At 39.9% G+C, this 16856-nt stretch overlaps 1 protein-coding gene across 4 annotated transcripts in view; it reads left to right on the top strand.

The window, feature by feature from the left end:
* Positions 1–16856, top strand: part of LOC129719050 (uncharacterized) — a 219523-nt gene that overhangs the window by 47395 nt on the left and 155272 nt on the right. For 2 of the 4 annotated variants that reach the window (XM_055670411.1, XM_055670412.1), the window contains exon 5: positions 13704–13964. In XM_055670411.1, coding sequence (XP_055526386.1) covers positions 13704–13956 — 253 coding nt within the window. In that variant the 3' untranslated portion in view covers positions 13957–13964. Of the gene's footprint in view, positions 1–13703; positions 14991–16856 lie in introns of those variants that run through there. The other 2 variants (XM_055670410.1, XM_055670409.1) reach the window with 2 other exon arrangements.

The following is a 16856-nucleotide window of genomic DNA, read 5'->3' as shown; positions in this document are numbered from 1 at the left end:
AATACTCGATCGATTTATCTCGATGAATTTGGTTGGTCATTTAAAAGTACCATTGAATGATTTGCAAAAATTAACGAAACAAAATTCTGTTCACAACATTTTGTAATCAACGCTAGCTTCACCGAAAACCCTCCATTCCACAAAGCCACAAAGGCGTTGCTGATTTTTTATGGCAACACTTGTAAATTGTGAATAATTATTAATTGCCATCCTGTGCACGCGCTTTTTGCCTTTCTCCTAGAAAGGTATAGCAATCACTTGCAAACCCGAAAGTATAAAAGTGCTCCAAAGGGCCGAATGGCATATATCACTCGACTCGATTTTTATTCTCACTCACTTTTCTCAGAGATGGCTGGACCAATTCTCATGAAATTAATTGCAAATAAACGGTCTCATTGTCCCATAAGACCTTATTAAATTTCATTGTAATCGGATTTTTAGTTTAGAGGTTATGTATCAAAATGTAAAAATCATGAAACATCATTATCTCGAAAACTACACAACCGATTTGAACAAAATTGATTTCAAATGTACGAACTACCTAAAATACCCTTAACTTTTGAATTTTCATAAGATTGAACTTGTGGTTCAAAAGTTATGACAAGAAACGTGTTTCGAAGACTACTTGAGCTCACTCACTTTTCTCAGAGATGGCTGACCCGATTTCCACAAAATTGGTGTCAACTAATAAGTCTAGCTGCCTCGTAACACCCTATTGAATTTTACTGTAATCGGACTGTAACTTCGTCTGTAAAAAACCAAAATGTGAAAATCACGAAACTTCATTATCTCAGAAACTACACAACCGATTTGATCAATATTAATATCAGATGAGCGGGCTAGTTAAGGGTTAACTGATGAATTATGATTGAACACGTGGTTTCAAAGTTTGGCTGCCCTATACGTTCCCATTTCATTTGATTATAATTGAACTTAAGCCACCGTTATGTATTAAATTGTTAATAAAACAACGAAAGTCTATTATTTCACAGATTACATGACATATTTGAACATAACTAGTGTCATACGAACGAGTCATCTCTCAAACTTACAAATAACCAACTTCATAACAATTTGATATGTGGCTCAAAAGATATGGAAAGAAAAGAAATTCAAAGGCTATTCAAAACTATACCTGCTTTGATTGATATATGTGGTCTCCACATAATTTAAATGTGATTTTGTACTATTTGAACGTTCCAAATTCATTGATTCCTTGCGATGTGATCAAGGTCAAAAGACAAATTGTTTGAAATGATTGGTTTTATCGAAATGACAACATCCTCGACTTTTGGCTTCTGTACATCGCCCTAATTCTGAATATATTCATATTGGGTGGTATTCGGTCATTTTCAGCAAATTTTCTGGCATCAATCTGACACCGGAAATACCCATATTGGTAGGTATTTAGTTATTTTGGTTGATTTGCAGAAACTAACAGCGGTCGTCTTTCATCTCGATTGCGGAAATATTTGAGTATTATTTGGTCATTTTCGACTGTTTCCTATATGTTGCCATTTAGCGATTCAAAATGGTGCCTGAGGTCAATTCTTAGCTCACTGCATCATTCTGGTACCAGAGATACTCATATTGGATATTATTTGGTTATTTTAGGCTGTTTTTCACAAACCGGAAGTCGCCATCTTGGATTTCAAAATGGTATTTAAGATAATTTCTGGCCTCTGAGCGTCATTCTGGTTGAAGAAACACCCATATTGGGTGTAATTCGATCATTTTCGTCTGTTTCCCAGGAACCGGAAGTCGCCAACCTAGAATCCAAAATGGGGTCTTTGGTCGATTTCAGCTGCTGTGTATCATTCTAGATCCGAAGATACTCATGTTAGACGGAAATCGGCCATTTTTGGCTGTTTTCCAGAAACCACAAGTTGCCATCCTACAATTCATAATGGTGTCTGAAGTCGATTTGTGACTCCAGTGCATCATTACGATTCCGAAAATACCCATATTTGGTGGTATTTGGTCGTTTGCCGCTGTTTTTCCGAAACCGGAAGTCGCCATCTTAGAATTCAAAATGGTATCTGTGGTCGAATATAGCTCCTGTGTATCTTTTTTTATCCGGATATTATTATATTGGGTTGAAATCGTCCATTTTTGGCTGTTTTCCAGAAACCGGAAGTTGCTATCTTACAATCCAAAATGTTGCCTGAGGTCGATTATGGAACATATTTGTTACCACTAAAAACATTCACCTGCCAAATATGGCTCCATTTAGTTGATTAGTTCGCGAGATGTGCAGAAATTTGTGCAGAAACATGTACTTCCAGAAGAGGGAGGCATGCTTGTCTTTTCTCCTCAGTAAACCTCTAAAGTGCAGGAGAACATCTTGCACTGCGGAGACAACTGCCGTCACACTAAAGAGCAAATCAATACGCTCATGCTAGAAGAGAGCGACAAACGATTTTTATCTGTTGAGCTACCTGAACGCACTGCGGTGAAATCTGAAATCTCTCTCTTGTGAGACAATGAACTATGGTGTACTTTCTCACACGTGTGGATATCACGCACAATAATTACACTGCAGAGCTATCTGCGGTGCGTTTCACAGTTGATTTTTTGAGCATGGCAGAAGAGGAAGAGATTGGGAGAAAAAAAATAGACTGCGTTCCTCGTGCCGCTCGTGCTGGTCGAATTTACTCTGGTGTAATTCGTTCGTAGCTACACGAGGATTACATTCTTGCCCGGTCGTTTTTTTTTCACCTTTCGGACTACTCGCCAGTAGACACAGTTGTGCCCTTCTGCGTTTTCTCTGTAGAGTGATTCACCCCTCGTGTTTCTATCAGATGTGGGGTGAGCTGGAAGTGTGTTTGTCTCTCTGTAAGCTGGTTGAGACACTTTGGAGTGAGAAAGAAGCAGTGTGGTGAAAGCATTTGCTACACGCAGGCACATACTAGAAGGAAAGTGCGTGGTGAATTTTTTTCTCCTCTCTTTTCACATACTGAGGAGAATGACAAGCATGGAGGGAGGGGCGTCGAACCATTATGGATACATTTATTACCCTTTAAAACATCCACATACCAAATTCGGTTTCACTTGCTTGGTTTGTTCTTGAGTTGTGCAGAAATGTTTGTTTCATTTGTATTGGACCCCTCCTTTCCAGAAGAGGAAGGGGTTTCAAACTATCATAGGAACCTTTATCGGGACCAAAAACCCCTACATACAAATTTTCACGTCGATCGGTTCGGTAGTTTTCGAGCCTATATGGATCAGACAGACAGACCGGACTGCATTTTTATATGTATAGATTACAACATCAATTTTTTAGAACCCAAAGTGTGAATATACATTTATTGGATTGAAGCGTTCTTGTGAATCTATTTTTACAAATAAAAGTTTGAATGAGTAAGGCTGGGTCTGACCGCTAGGTGGATTAATTTAGGTTTTTCTCAAGCGAAGAGAGAAATTTTTCTTCCGCACGTAGGATTTCCATGTACGTGCGACGAGACTAGACACGTAACATACAATTTGCAGGTTGCTCTTTCGCTTCTTTTTCGGTTCGGATCAAGCTTAGGAGAATGACTGGAGAGCGACATTATACTGACGACTTTTCTCTCTTTTCACTCCAACAGCCTCATGCATGAGCTGTTCATGAGAGCTCACATACAGCTACAGCTTAAACAAGGCAAAGAAACTGTCTTGTGTTGCGTACGACAGTTCATTCTTGCGCATGTATTTTGTTCTTTCGGACATGACAGCCTAGTTTTCTCAGTGTGGCAGTCTGCTGATCGGCTGCGGCTGTCATCGACTCGCATTTTTTCGTTTCTCCTTTTTCACAGGCCGGTGGCATATTGAATACAAAGCAAACCGTTTCCATTGTTGATATTATTCCCCATGTAAGAAAAAACGTGCTTCGCACCATCTCTCTTTCATTCTTTCATTGGCCTTACTGTCGTGTATCATAATCACCTGACATCCCGCTCGGATTCGTGCTGAAGGATGTCGGAAGATAATAGGCTGGCATTTACGACAGCTTGGAATAACCCACAGACATAGGGAGATGAAAACTAACAGCCCGTATGCAGAGTCTATGTGTATATAGAGTCGCGCGAAGAGAAAATCCATCGTTTCGGCAACACAATTTTTGTGCCGTTTGTTGCCAAGAACTATACAGTTCTGTTTTTCACCATGCATAAGCAAATATCATTTTTTGAAATTCTTCACAAGGTACACAGTTTTGAAAGATTACACCGGTGATATTTTGTTAAATTTAAGTGAACCAGTGTACAGGTTTAATGTTGGATTAAAATGTGTAAGTAAAACTTCGGAAAAACACATTCTTTATTACGCTCAATTACAACACTTTTCATCCACTCCTAACATTATCACCTTGTTTATTTACATTGCTCGATTGGTACCCTCGTTTGACACTGATTTGGTTCCTTTGGTTTCATCTTTGCGGGACTCTCATTATAAACATAGACTCTGCCCGTATGGAGTTACATGTGTGCTGTCGTCAGTTGCTGTCGGACTGTTTACCGAACGCATGGGAAACAGAGAGAGCTGTGCAATACAATGAGAGCCAGATCAGTTAAAAATTTGCTGTGATTGTCTTGCAGTCATTTTCATAACACTGGTTCGGATTGCGACGCGCAAGGTGATGTCACGTCGCTTCACGAAATCAGCGAGACACCCGTGCTGTACATACATGATACCAGTGTTGTTAGTCTCACTCATGCTGTCGGTGCGTGCTTGCTGCTACTCAGAGTAATGCATGAAGAAGAAAGAGTATCTTGAAAGCGTGTGTGCAGAAGATTGGAGAAATGTAGCATATGTCTTGTTCTCAAGCAGAAAGAAGGAGAAAGGTTTTGCTTTTCGCTCGCTTTGCAATGCTGCTTGATACCAGTTGGAAATGTTTAGGCGTAGTAGTTTGGGGCTGCCAAATACATTGAAAAAAGGCTAGAGCATTGATTGCGTTATGCCTAACACGCAATCATTGTACTGGTTCAATATTACATCAACAATTGCGCTAGAAACGCACAACTTTGTACAGTAAAGTCTTTTTTTTACACGGTTTTATTTTACACGTTTTTTTTTTACGACGATTTTCCAAATAATGCGATTTTTTTACGTCGTTTTCTCGGATAACGCGGTTTTATTTTACACGGTTTTTTTGCACGATTTTTAGTCTTCGCGTAAAATTGTTACAGTAAGTAACAGTAACAGTAGTAGACTATAGTAGGCTGTTTTTTACACAGTTTCATTTTAACACGGTTTTATTTTACATGGTTCTTTTTTACGACGTTTTTCCAAATAACGCGTTTTTCACGACGTTTTTCCAAGTAACGCGGTTTTTTTACATTGTTTTTCTTTTGCACGGTACGTTAAATCGTGTAAAAAAGAACTTTACTGTACTGGTTTCGCCCTATCCAACTTTTACGTGTTACATTACTTGTGTTGAATATGTTTAAAATGTTATGCAAAAGAGGAGGTAAAGTGCTACCGAATTTTAATTTGCACATATAAATAAGACATTACTGAACAGAAACGGAACAAACGCTATGTGACGTGAAAAGTAGTAACAGTCTGAGTGTGCATGCAGATAAAGATGATTACTTTTAATTATAGCGCATGACGAGAAAATATTAAATTTTCTATAATTTTTGTCTTGACCTTATAAGCACAAATGTAATTCAATTTTATTTCCGACAGTGGGAATAAGGCACTTTTCTGATAGTTTGGCGGCCCAAATATTTTAAATGCCAGCAACCAACAACGTTTGCGTGTTGTCAAAATAAGGCAACTTTTTATTAGAAGAAGTGCCGGCTGATGTACCTTCTACTAATGCTGCCCGCTACCGTACAAAGGAAGCTTTTTACTAGAGGAAGCGCCGCTGCTTGCACCAGCTGACCCTGCCATTATCGCTGCAACTGCTGCTGCTATCTGCTACCACTTTTGCTGCTAAGTAAGGACTGTCGTAGTCGCTATCCAGAACTCCTATGATTGGTTTTGGCAGAAACAGGCTCTTATCAGTCTTCGTTGTTGCACGTTGAACAAAGTGTGCGAGAAAAACACGTTTTCGCTGTACCTCTGATTCTCATGTTTGGATACAAACATACATTTCCCGCGCTGTATGTTTGCACAAATTTGTGAACATTGTTCTAGCTAATGTTTTCTTCTGAGCAAGTAGCAATCTAGTACACTGTGATTTCCTTACAGTCCGATGGCTTCATACCAGGCGAGACGTACGATGCAACGAAAAAGAAGGACCTGCACCGACAGGCACCGTTCTGTTTTACAAATTTTAAAACCTATGTGCACAAATTTTCGAACATCGTGTTCAGAACGCATGTCATCTCAACATGTTTATGTGTATCTCATATTCGGGCATGTTAGTAGGAAACGGTGAACTACGATTCAACAAAAACGTAGGATTTTTACACGGCGTGCACATGTGGGCATGTTTTGTGGAAGACTGGCTCTTATAGAGGCCAAATAGTACATTCTCGATTTACTAGCTCTTAATTCTGTCCACCATGTTAGGGAAAGCAATCATTAAACCTATGTAGCCGAACTTCCTGAGTGATGTAGACGTAGAAATTGGAAAAAAATCAAAAACTAACCCTTATGCAAAATTTTATCCTACGATCTTTTAGTTTAAATAATCTAAAAATTTTAGAATAATATCAGATTTCCATGAAAAATTAATTTCAAGGGTAATTCAACTTTTTTTGTATTACATAATGTGAAATTATGTGGTAATTCTCAATTTTTTTTTCAAATAACTCAAATAACTCGTGGCCTTGAGGAAATTGTCAGAATTCAACAAGCAAAATGAATACATGGCCCTACACTGGAAGAAAAAATAGATTTAGAAAACATTAATTGGCTTTACAGAAAACGGGCATTTAGATCTCTTCGGTCATAAGCTTTCAAGATAGACAATTACTTCTGTACATTGCAAAATGGGCGCTATCTGGTGAAAAAAAAGCTCATTTGAAGTACGACATCAAAACTTTACAATTATCACATATTTCACTTCGTCAAATCTACTTAGAGATTTTGCATTTGTCCATTTCCAGAACTGTTTGAAACAGAAGTCGATCTTTTACATGTAATATAGTTTGTGCCAGTTGTGCTTTAGGTTGATGAGTAAAAAGAGTTCGAAAATCTTTTTCGAAGGGAAAAACTAACTTCTTTGTGTGAGACATGGGTGAATTGATATTAATGAACTACATGACTGAGCACTGTACTGCCTGTAATCGCATAATTGTAACATTCAACATTTAAAGGATTTCGTGCTTTTTATTGGGAAATGCTTAGAATAGTATGTACTTTTTACATCTGAAAAAATATGCTTATGTTTGTGTGAAAAAGTCGTAAAAAAATACCAAGTTGTTTTGTCACATAGCGTAATAACCGCATAATTGTCACACTACATAAACTTTTCCAACTTTTTTGTCAAAAAAGATTCCAGCCAAATCCACATCTGCATCTTTTGGAACTCGAAAGTTGTTCTGGTCCGGTAACCAACCACCGGTGATCCATTTCTGATGTTCAGCTCATGCTTCATTTTTCCTGTGATATATTCCGAAAGTAGCTTGAAAGTGACGGCATAAATGTATCATTGCAAAAATTTCAACCAATTTGACTTCAAAAGTGATGTTTAATGTATACAGAGTGTAAAGTAGTGCTTTCTTCATGATACAAAGTTCAGTTAAAGTGTCTATTTGCAAGAATATAAAGGGAACAAAGCATTTAAGGTCAAAATATAAAAGTGCGATTTGCTCGAACAACCAATTTTGCAAATGTAACAAATATGCGATTATGGGCAGTGTAGGACTAAAAAGAGCGCTTGTCAACAAAACTTTGCATTCAAAATTCACTTGGTATAATAAACACGGTGGAAACATACCAATGACTTTAAAGAGTAATGTATTTTTGTGAATTTTGAGCATTCAGGATTATTTGATGCTGAGCTTCCCGTGTTAAAATATAGCGTTAAATTGACAAGTACACTGGGGTCGCTTTTCACGCGGTTGATTGGCGGTACGCATTTAAAAGATTAGATTAGATATACTTATACTAAACTTATTTTAAACCGCGTACAAATGATCTTCCAAATCGAGTAAAAATAATCCGCGTTATTGTAAAAATATCCCGTTTAAAAAAAACGCATAAAAACAACCAGCGTAAAAAGCGACCTCAGTGTAGTGATGCTCCATAAATTTGAATGTTCTACGATTATTATCAGCGAAAATTAAATGCCACGGAGCTCATCAAGCTATCAAACCTATTATCGAGGTTTCAGGAAACTGTAGAGTTCATTTAGTTTTTCTCGGATTTAAAGTACTCATCAAGCCACGGTTGCATTGCTTGTTCGGCAGCCGAAGAGGAAAGTTTATTTTTCTTGTGCGCTCCGCAGTTCGCTTAAATTAATTTACCGTTTTTTCTAGCGCCCGCTGGTGAAGAACAGTGTGTGGTAGTGGTGAAGTGCTTGCTTTTGGCGCGTGTGCTGGAAGGTGGGGCGCTTGTTTTTTTGTTTGCTACTTCTCCCAGTAGAACAGGGCTATTCGATCGGAGCTCCGGCGAGGTAAAGGAGGCGGTGACGCCGTTTCTCAGACGGTGCAACATCGCAACTGTGCTGGAAGGTGTCGTGCTAGGTTTTGGCGTGTGCGCTGACCGAGGAAAAAATCGGCGGCGCCGTTTTGCAGTCGATGCAACTCGAAACCGCTAGTGCTGATTACAACTACATACAAAGATAAGTGACACTTTTTATTTATTCTCTCTCCCACTTGTGTATATACATAACTGATCCATCTTTCATTCTTTTTATACATACATATATTCACTTTTTTTTACCTTGTAAACATTAGTATATTACATATTCTTATATTTGATACATTGCGCAGCCGTTGAATGGCGGTTGGGGGTCTGGCTACCCCGCCGGACCTTTCATCCTCCTCAGAGGCTGAAGAGTCCGGCATGGACTTTGCCGAGATTCCCATAAATGACAACAACGCTTTCTTTGACGTAGTAAAGAAGCGTAAAAGGCCCCGTAAAACTGCCCCGATTGTCCCATCCACTGATGTGCCAATACGGGTCAAAAAGTACCAGGTGAACCAACCCGGTCTTCGTTGGGTCGTGTTTTTCCGACCCAAAAATAAACCTCTCAGAGTTATGCAGATATGCAAAACTCTGAAGAAAGATTACACCAGCTTTACTGAGATTTTTAAAGTCAAAACGGACAAGCTGAAGGCAACTTTTTCCGATCCTCGACAAGCAAATGCTGTCGTCCAGGATCCAAATTTCTACATCGAGTACCGCCTTTATATACCGGCACGCGTTGTTGAAATAGAAGGGGTTATTACCGAGGCTGACCTCACTGAAGAAGATGTCATGAAAGGTGTTGGATGTTTTAAAAATCCATCCCTTCCTGAAATAAAGATCCTTGAATGCAGGAGAATGTATTCCAAGGATAATACGGGCAAATATTCCCAAAATGACTCGTTTAGAGTCACTTTTGAGGGAAAAGTACTCCCGGATTTTGTCGAGCTCCACAAGCTTCGACTACCCGTAAGACTTTTTTTTTCCAAAAGTCATGACGTGTACGAACTGTTTGCAGTTAGGGCACACGAAAACCCACTGCAATAAGAAATCTAAGTGCTCCAAGTGTGGTGAAATCTCCGAGATTAACCACACTTGTAGCGAACGGGACGTAAAATGCTGTCTATGTGGAGGTGAACCACATAAAACAGAAGCGTGCCCAACATATAAATCACGCTCAGAAGCGTTGAAAGAGGCGACCAAGAAACGCTGTAAGCAGTCATTTGCACAGATGCTAAAGACTGCCTTACAGCAACAGGAAAATCCATACTCCAGCTTGGAAAATGACGAATCCAATGATGATGAAGAGACATATCAACCGCTTCCGTCAAGCGGAGCAGTGCGAAAACGGCCCAACGCGTCCTCTCCTAAACTTCCTCGAAAGGAGCAGGAAAAGACGCTAACAGACACTCCAAGAAGAACCCCTCCTAAGCGAAACAACGCAAAATCGTCACCTCCAGGATTCAAACTTAATCCTGTTCCTCCTCAATGGCTTTGGACTGAAAATGGGAGATTATTCAAGATCCCCACGGTAGCGACCATTTGCCAATCAGTATTTCGATTATGAGCAGGCTCCATTCTGCTACCACAGTCGAAGCAGAGTATGATCTTACCCGGAATATTGATTGGGAGAAATTCTCGTACACGATATCCCAGGGTTTCGAAACAACGGATGAGCTTTCTCCATCCGACGAATACAACTTCCTTGCAACATTAGTGCTAGATAGCGCGTTGCAATCTCAGAAGAGACCTGCCCCTGAGAACAAGTTGAAAATTCGTCCCAACAAGCAATGGTGGGACAAAGAATGCACCGAGATGAAAAAAGCTCTAAAAGCATCATACATAGCATTCAGGGATGGTGGTTCCATTGAGCTTTATGATCAGTTTAGGGAGCTGGAAATAAAACAGTCTAAGCTGCACAAACTGAAAAAAAGATCATACTGGCAAAATTTCATAAGCACGTTACCCAGAGATGCTTCTATGAGCTATCTCTGGAATACGGCTCGAAAAATGCGCAATAGGTCCGACAGTAATGAGGCGAATGAATACTCTGAACGTTGGATCTATGATTTCGCAAAAAAGGTATGCCCAGACGCTGTCCCATCACAGCAAAAATTCAGCGATACAACGGCTATTGAAGAACCAGAATTTACCATGTTCTAGTTTTCAATTGCCCTCGCGTCTTGCAAGAACAAGGCTCCAGGACCGGACAGGATCAAATTTAATTTGATGAAAATCCTGCCGGATTCGGCCAAGATACGATTTCTTAAACTGTTTAATAAGCTTATCAGGAACAATATGATCCCGAAAGCTTGGAGACAGGTTAAGATTATCGCAATCAAAAAGCCAGATAAACCTGCTGCAGATCACCGCTCGTATAGGCCGATTGCGATGCTCTCATGCATACGCAAACTACCGGAAAAAATGATCCTGCGTAGACTTGACAATTGGGCAGAATCAACTAACCAACTATCAGAGACCCAATTCGGCTTTCGTAGGGGCAAGGGCCCTAACGATTGCCTGGCATTGCTAGCCACAGAAGCGGAAATGGCTCTTGGTAGCAAACAACAAATGACCTCGGTTTTCCTGGATATCACAGGCGCATTTGATTCAGTTTCAATCGAAATTCTTTCCGAGAAACTGCATCAAAGAGAATTCTCCCCTATATTGACAAACTTTTTGATAAACCTGCTGTCTGAAAAGCATTTACTTTTCAACCACGGTTCTTCAACAATAACACGAACAAGCTACATGGGTCTCCCCCAAGGCTCTTGTCTGAGTCCGCTGTTGTACAACTTCTACATCAGAGACATCGACACATGTTCGACGGACGGCTGCACCATGCGCCAGTTAGCTGACGACTGCGTAGTATCAGTCACGGCGTCTCTGGCTGTTGACATGAAAAACAGCCTGCAAAATACGCTAGATAGACTGACCGGTTGGGCCAGTTGTCTTGGAATCGAGTTCTCGCTTAAAAAAACGGAGATGGTGGTCTTTTCAAAAAAGCGACCACCACCTCGTTTTGAGCTAGTTCTGTCCGGAAGACCCATCACTCAGTCACCTAGCTTCAAATATCTCGGAGTATGCTATGACTCTAAGTGCACATGGGAAAAACATGTCAGTTACCTGAAGCAAAGATGCCAATCAAGAATCAATTTTCTTCGGATGGTAACAGGAACATCATGGGGAGCTCATCCAGAGGATTTGATACGACTTTACCGAACCACGATACTGCCCGTTATAGAATACGGCAGCATATGCTTCAGAGGTGTCGCAGCTTCGCACATGCTGAAGCTAGAGAGGATACAATACCGTTGTTTGCGTATCGCTCTAGGCTGCATGCAGTCGACACATACCATGTCCCTAGAGGTCATAGCTGGAATACTACCACTCAAAGAGAGGCTGTTTGAGTTAGCTTTTCGTTTCCTCATTAGATCGGAAATAGCAAATCCAATGCTTATTGCGAACTATGAGAAATGTTTGGAAGTTTTTCAAAAACTCTGTATGTCAGTATACCAGCAGTTTTTGACTATGGAGATAAACCCTTCGGCTGTTGCTCCATCCCGTGAGATTTCAACATCGCTCAACAATTCTTCTGTTGTATTTGATTTGACGATGAAACAAGAAATCCATGAAATTCCCGATCACCTTAAACCAACAGTTGTGCCATCAATATTTTCGGCAAAATTTGGCCACCTCCCAGAACAGAATTCCTTCTACACTGATGGATCTGTAATAGATGGACAATCCGGATATGGTGTTTTCAATACAGATCATCGCATATCCCACAGACTGGTACAGCCTTGCTCCATATACGTAGCTGAATTAGCTGCCATACACAATTCGCTGCGAATTATCGAGCTCAAGACACCATGTAATTATTTCATCTTCTCGGACAGCCTCAGTTCTATCGAAGCTCTCCGATCGATCAAACCGGTCAAGCACCCGTCCTATTTCCTTCCGGAAATTAGACGGATATTAGAAGTGGTGGTCGATTGGTCTTTCATTATCTGCCTTGTGTGGGTCCCCTCTCATTGCTCAATCCCAGGCAATGAAGGAGCTGATTTATTAGCAAAAAGGGGTGCCATAGAAGGAGATATATTTGATAGACCGATCACCTATACCGAGTATTTTCATCTGCCCCGACAACTGGCTCTGGCAAACTGGCAGGAAAAATGAGATTCTGGCGATTTGGGGCGATGGATGCACTCCATCTCGCCCAAAGTGACTACGAAATCATGGTTTAAAGGCCTCGATTTAACTCGGGATTTTATACGAGTTATTTCACGCCTAATGTCAAACCATTACATTGCAAATGCCCACCTCTATCGAATAGGGATAGTCGATAGCAACCTTTGCGAATGTGGAGGGTACGAAGATATAGAACATGTAGTCTTCGTATGCCCTAAATACCACAGAGCAAGGAAAAAGCTTTTCGATTCCCTCCGGGAACGGAATGCATTATCTGCAATGCAAGTTCGGGATGCACTTGCCAGCAAGGATATTGGTTTTCTCACCCATGTTTACCAATTCATAAAAGACATAAATTATCGTATCTAAGTCCACTTTCTTTCTCTGTTACTCTCTGTCCCATTTCCTATATGTAGATCTTGGAGGATAATACTAATCTTTGTTTTCTGTCTCTATTTTTCATCTTAGGTTATGATTCCCAAGAGACAAGGACTCATCGTCCGCAATTTTATTACATAATCACATAGATAGATCGTTTATTATATAGATAGATATAGATGAATGTGCATATTAGTTTTAAGTTGAATTAATTTTGTATTTTTAAATTGTATTTTAAAGAGAAAAGATGAGAGGATTTGTATGCCTTTTATGCCTGTTTGAGGAGGAGCAGTCGGGATACAGGCTCTACTCAAGCTGGCTTTTCCCTACTCCAAAAGATATTCGGCCCCGTTATGCTTTGCGGTTGGGCCTAAATAAATATTAGAGTTGAAAAAAAAAAGCCACGGTTGCTATTTTCAGCCTTTCAGACAGTATCTTCAGAAGAAGATAACATCAATCGCTTCTATTACCTTTTGTAACTTGCTGTGCCTCCCTCAAAAGACAACAGTCCCCGCCTGGTTGCACTTTCACTGATCTCGCTCTCTCGTTCTGTGTTTTGATTTACTTTGCAGCGCCCGCTTCGGCTACGAGACTTGTGTCTTCACCAGTGCCACCTACAAGTGCAAGCTGGAATCGGCCATATTCCTGAAGAAAATTGCCAAGCTGCTCTCCACCGACCGGCACTTTTTGAACTGTGATAGACTGGAGCTAGAGCTGTGCTCCGCCGGACGCCAGCCCACCGGAATGCCGCTTCTAGTCGCTGTAATCCTGCTGTTACGTCTGCTGCTGCTAATGGACACATCCGGCTACGGAAGGCTCGTGTGACTCGACAGGTTGGTGCTCTGCAGAGAATAGAGAGCTTATGGGTCGGTTTTGTGTGTGATATTTTATAGGTCAAAGGAAAAAGCCGTTCACGGGAAAAATAATGTGCGAATGAGGAATATATGGAAATTGTTCTACAAGAGTGTCGAAGTTGAATTGTACAGGTTCTGGTGAAATTCACTGTTAAGATTCTGGCGTGTCAGTAGAGTTATCGACAAATAATTGACAGCCGAAGGTTAGGATCAATTTTCTGTGAATCCAGATTCCATCAAATATCGAACTAAATGTTTGAAATACCATTTCTGTAGTGTTTCACGTTGTTTCACGTAGGTTATAACAAAGGAGTTACATCCACGAAAACGAATGTGTATTTTGGCAAGATTGAAAATGTGAGCTGTACCATAGTTGCTGTGATCAATCTGAATATATTTAAAAACTTAAACATTGTAGTAAAGTTTCGGAACAAATCGTTTCGCTAAACTTAATCAACTGCGGTTAAATCTAGTATATCCCAAGGAACTAAACTTTCTCCAATTTCTAAAGGAATTGTTTCTTCCAACTGCTGAAGAGATTGGATATGTTATACGGAGCAATAAAATGCTCTGAATGTAACAATCCCCTCGAGGATGACTATGCAATGGGATCAAACAACGTTTCCACTGTTTCGCGGTAGTACAACATATTTTTTCAATTCAAATGTAGTATTCACTTTCACTGGAAGGTGTAGCGTATCACAGATGAATTCGGGTGGAAATCATGTTGGTCTCAATACAAGAGATTTGAACTGAACTTGGATCAGATTTGAATTGGGTTTCGAATGTGTTCGGTTGAAGTTTTATTGAGATTTGCTACAGATTTGAATTGGATTAACAAAGTCTGTTAATAGGGGCGGGAAATGCAGAAACAAAATTGAAGAGAAAATGGGAAAAATAAGTTCCAAAATAGGAAAATTGTCATAAAAGACAAAACATGTATAGTGGAGTTTTTGAACTATGGTAGAATTAAATAAAACCGAAAAAGGATGTGTTTATGCTGAACTCTATGAGATCAATTTGTATATTTCATTTCAGGGCGCTCCAAAATTAATGTCGTCGTAATGAAGACATAGGTGCTTATTACGGGAGTCACTTCACGGTGAAATATATTTCACTCTCACGCTCACTTCACTTTTTTAGACCTATTCCCGATACCACCTCAAGTGAGGTGACAAAAATCACCTCCGTGGAGTGAGATTGACAGTGAAGTGAAATTGAGAATAGGACAAGTGAAATGAGATTGTTTCCCAGCTCAAAAATTTCTAAGTCCCAGAAATTCTTGTTTTCCCGTTTTTTTAGATAACTCCAGATCTTGACGTGTTCTGCATTTCTAAGACATTCGGCATAAAAAAAAAAGTTTTTTTCGGTATCGAAAATTTCCTGAACTAGTTTGCATTTTTTTTCATCGGGCAAAAATATGAAAAATTGACCGCTTTAAGGCACGGATCAAACTCTGATTCGCTTAGTTACTTTAGAATAAATCCAATATTTACCATTAGATCACAAATCAATCAACTTTAAGACTTATGGCATCTTCGTGGAATCATTTCACCGTTCAAAATGGTCGTGAAATAATTCCACGCGAAACGTCGTTTTTTCCGTTCTCACTTCACTAATATGACACTCATAAGAACCCAGATTCCACGGCAGATGTCACTTCGCGACGTTTTTCTCACTTACGTGAGTCCCGTAATAGGATTTTGTTCACTTCACTCTGATTTCACCGTGAAGTGACTCCCGTAATAAGCACCATAGTCAGACTCGAGATCAAACGCACAGAATTCAAACGTTTGGAAAATTCTTTTTGTTAAAAGTAAGCTTCTAACCATGCATTGATTGATTGTTCAGTCCTGTTCGAATTTACTTCTGGTGAGTTTGAAAAGCTAACAGGAAGGAAAGTTCCTTTTGTCATGCGGCTTCATCGGCAAATGTAGCTGAATGTACAATAGGCGAAGCACTGCGAAAATTTTGGCACAAAATAACTATGAAACGGGCCTAGTAAACCACCCATAACGCTGTTTCCGGCAAACGAATCCGTGTTCATGGGTTATATTTAGAAAATGTACCCATCCATAGAAACGGCAAGCTGCCTTTGTTTAGTTCTGAACACTGGTGGATGTGGGAAATCCAGCTAGAAAGCCATACCGAAGACAATTTCCACTGTGTAATAACAGCTACCAGTGGAACAGCTGCTCGAACATGGCATTGGGGAGAATGTTTTAATTATCGGTATTCATTGGTTTCCGATGAACGAAAAAACATAGTATTCTGGTACTATCGAGAGCAGATTTGAACAGGCGATAAAAGCGTTCCGTCTTCTCGAGCGAATCATTGCAATAGGTTGCGGATTCACCAGCGTATCGTAACGAAATCTGTCCAGGCAGGAAAATCTCGCAGCTGGAGCCATTTATTTCAAAGTCATACCCATAGAATCGTGTCGCCTCTGGTAGAGTAGAGCAAGTAAGTACGAAACATACGGTGGATGGGAGAAAATTTATTACAATTGCGATTACAATTGAACAGGGGTGAAAAGGTTTAGCAAAGAGACTGGTTTTGCAGTTTGAATCGAAAAAACGTACACCCGAATGTTGAATTAAGAATTTGGAGGAAAGGTTGAGCAGACTTCAATTAATATTGTCTGTTAAAAGAACATTAACTGTTCGTTTTTTAAAAAGAGTTAGACTATTCGATTGATTCCTTAAAATAAAATATTTACTCGACCAATTAACTTCGAACGAAATCACACAAAAAACGAGATATACCTGCTGGAAATAAGTATAAAGACAACACACTTTTCACTGGTTTCAATTTACAGTGTAAGATATTCGATCAAATGCTTGTTTACGTGATTGTGCTAGTGAGTTGCAT

This window comes from Wyeomyia smithii, chromosome 1, assembly GCF_029784165.1.
Source record: "Wyeomyia smithii strain HCP4-BCI-WySm-NY-G18 chromosome 1, ASM2978416v1, whole genome shotgun sequence".
Classification (NCBI taxonomy): Eukaryota; Metazoa; Arthropoda; class Insecta; order Diptera; family Culicidae; genus Wyeomyia; species Wyeomyia smithii.
Note: the sequence above shows the minus strand (reverse complement) of the source record. Positions and strands in the feature narration are given on the sequence as shown.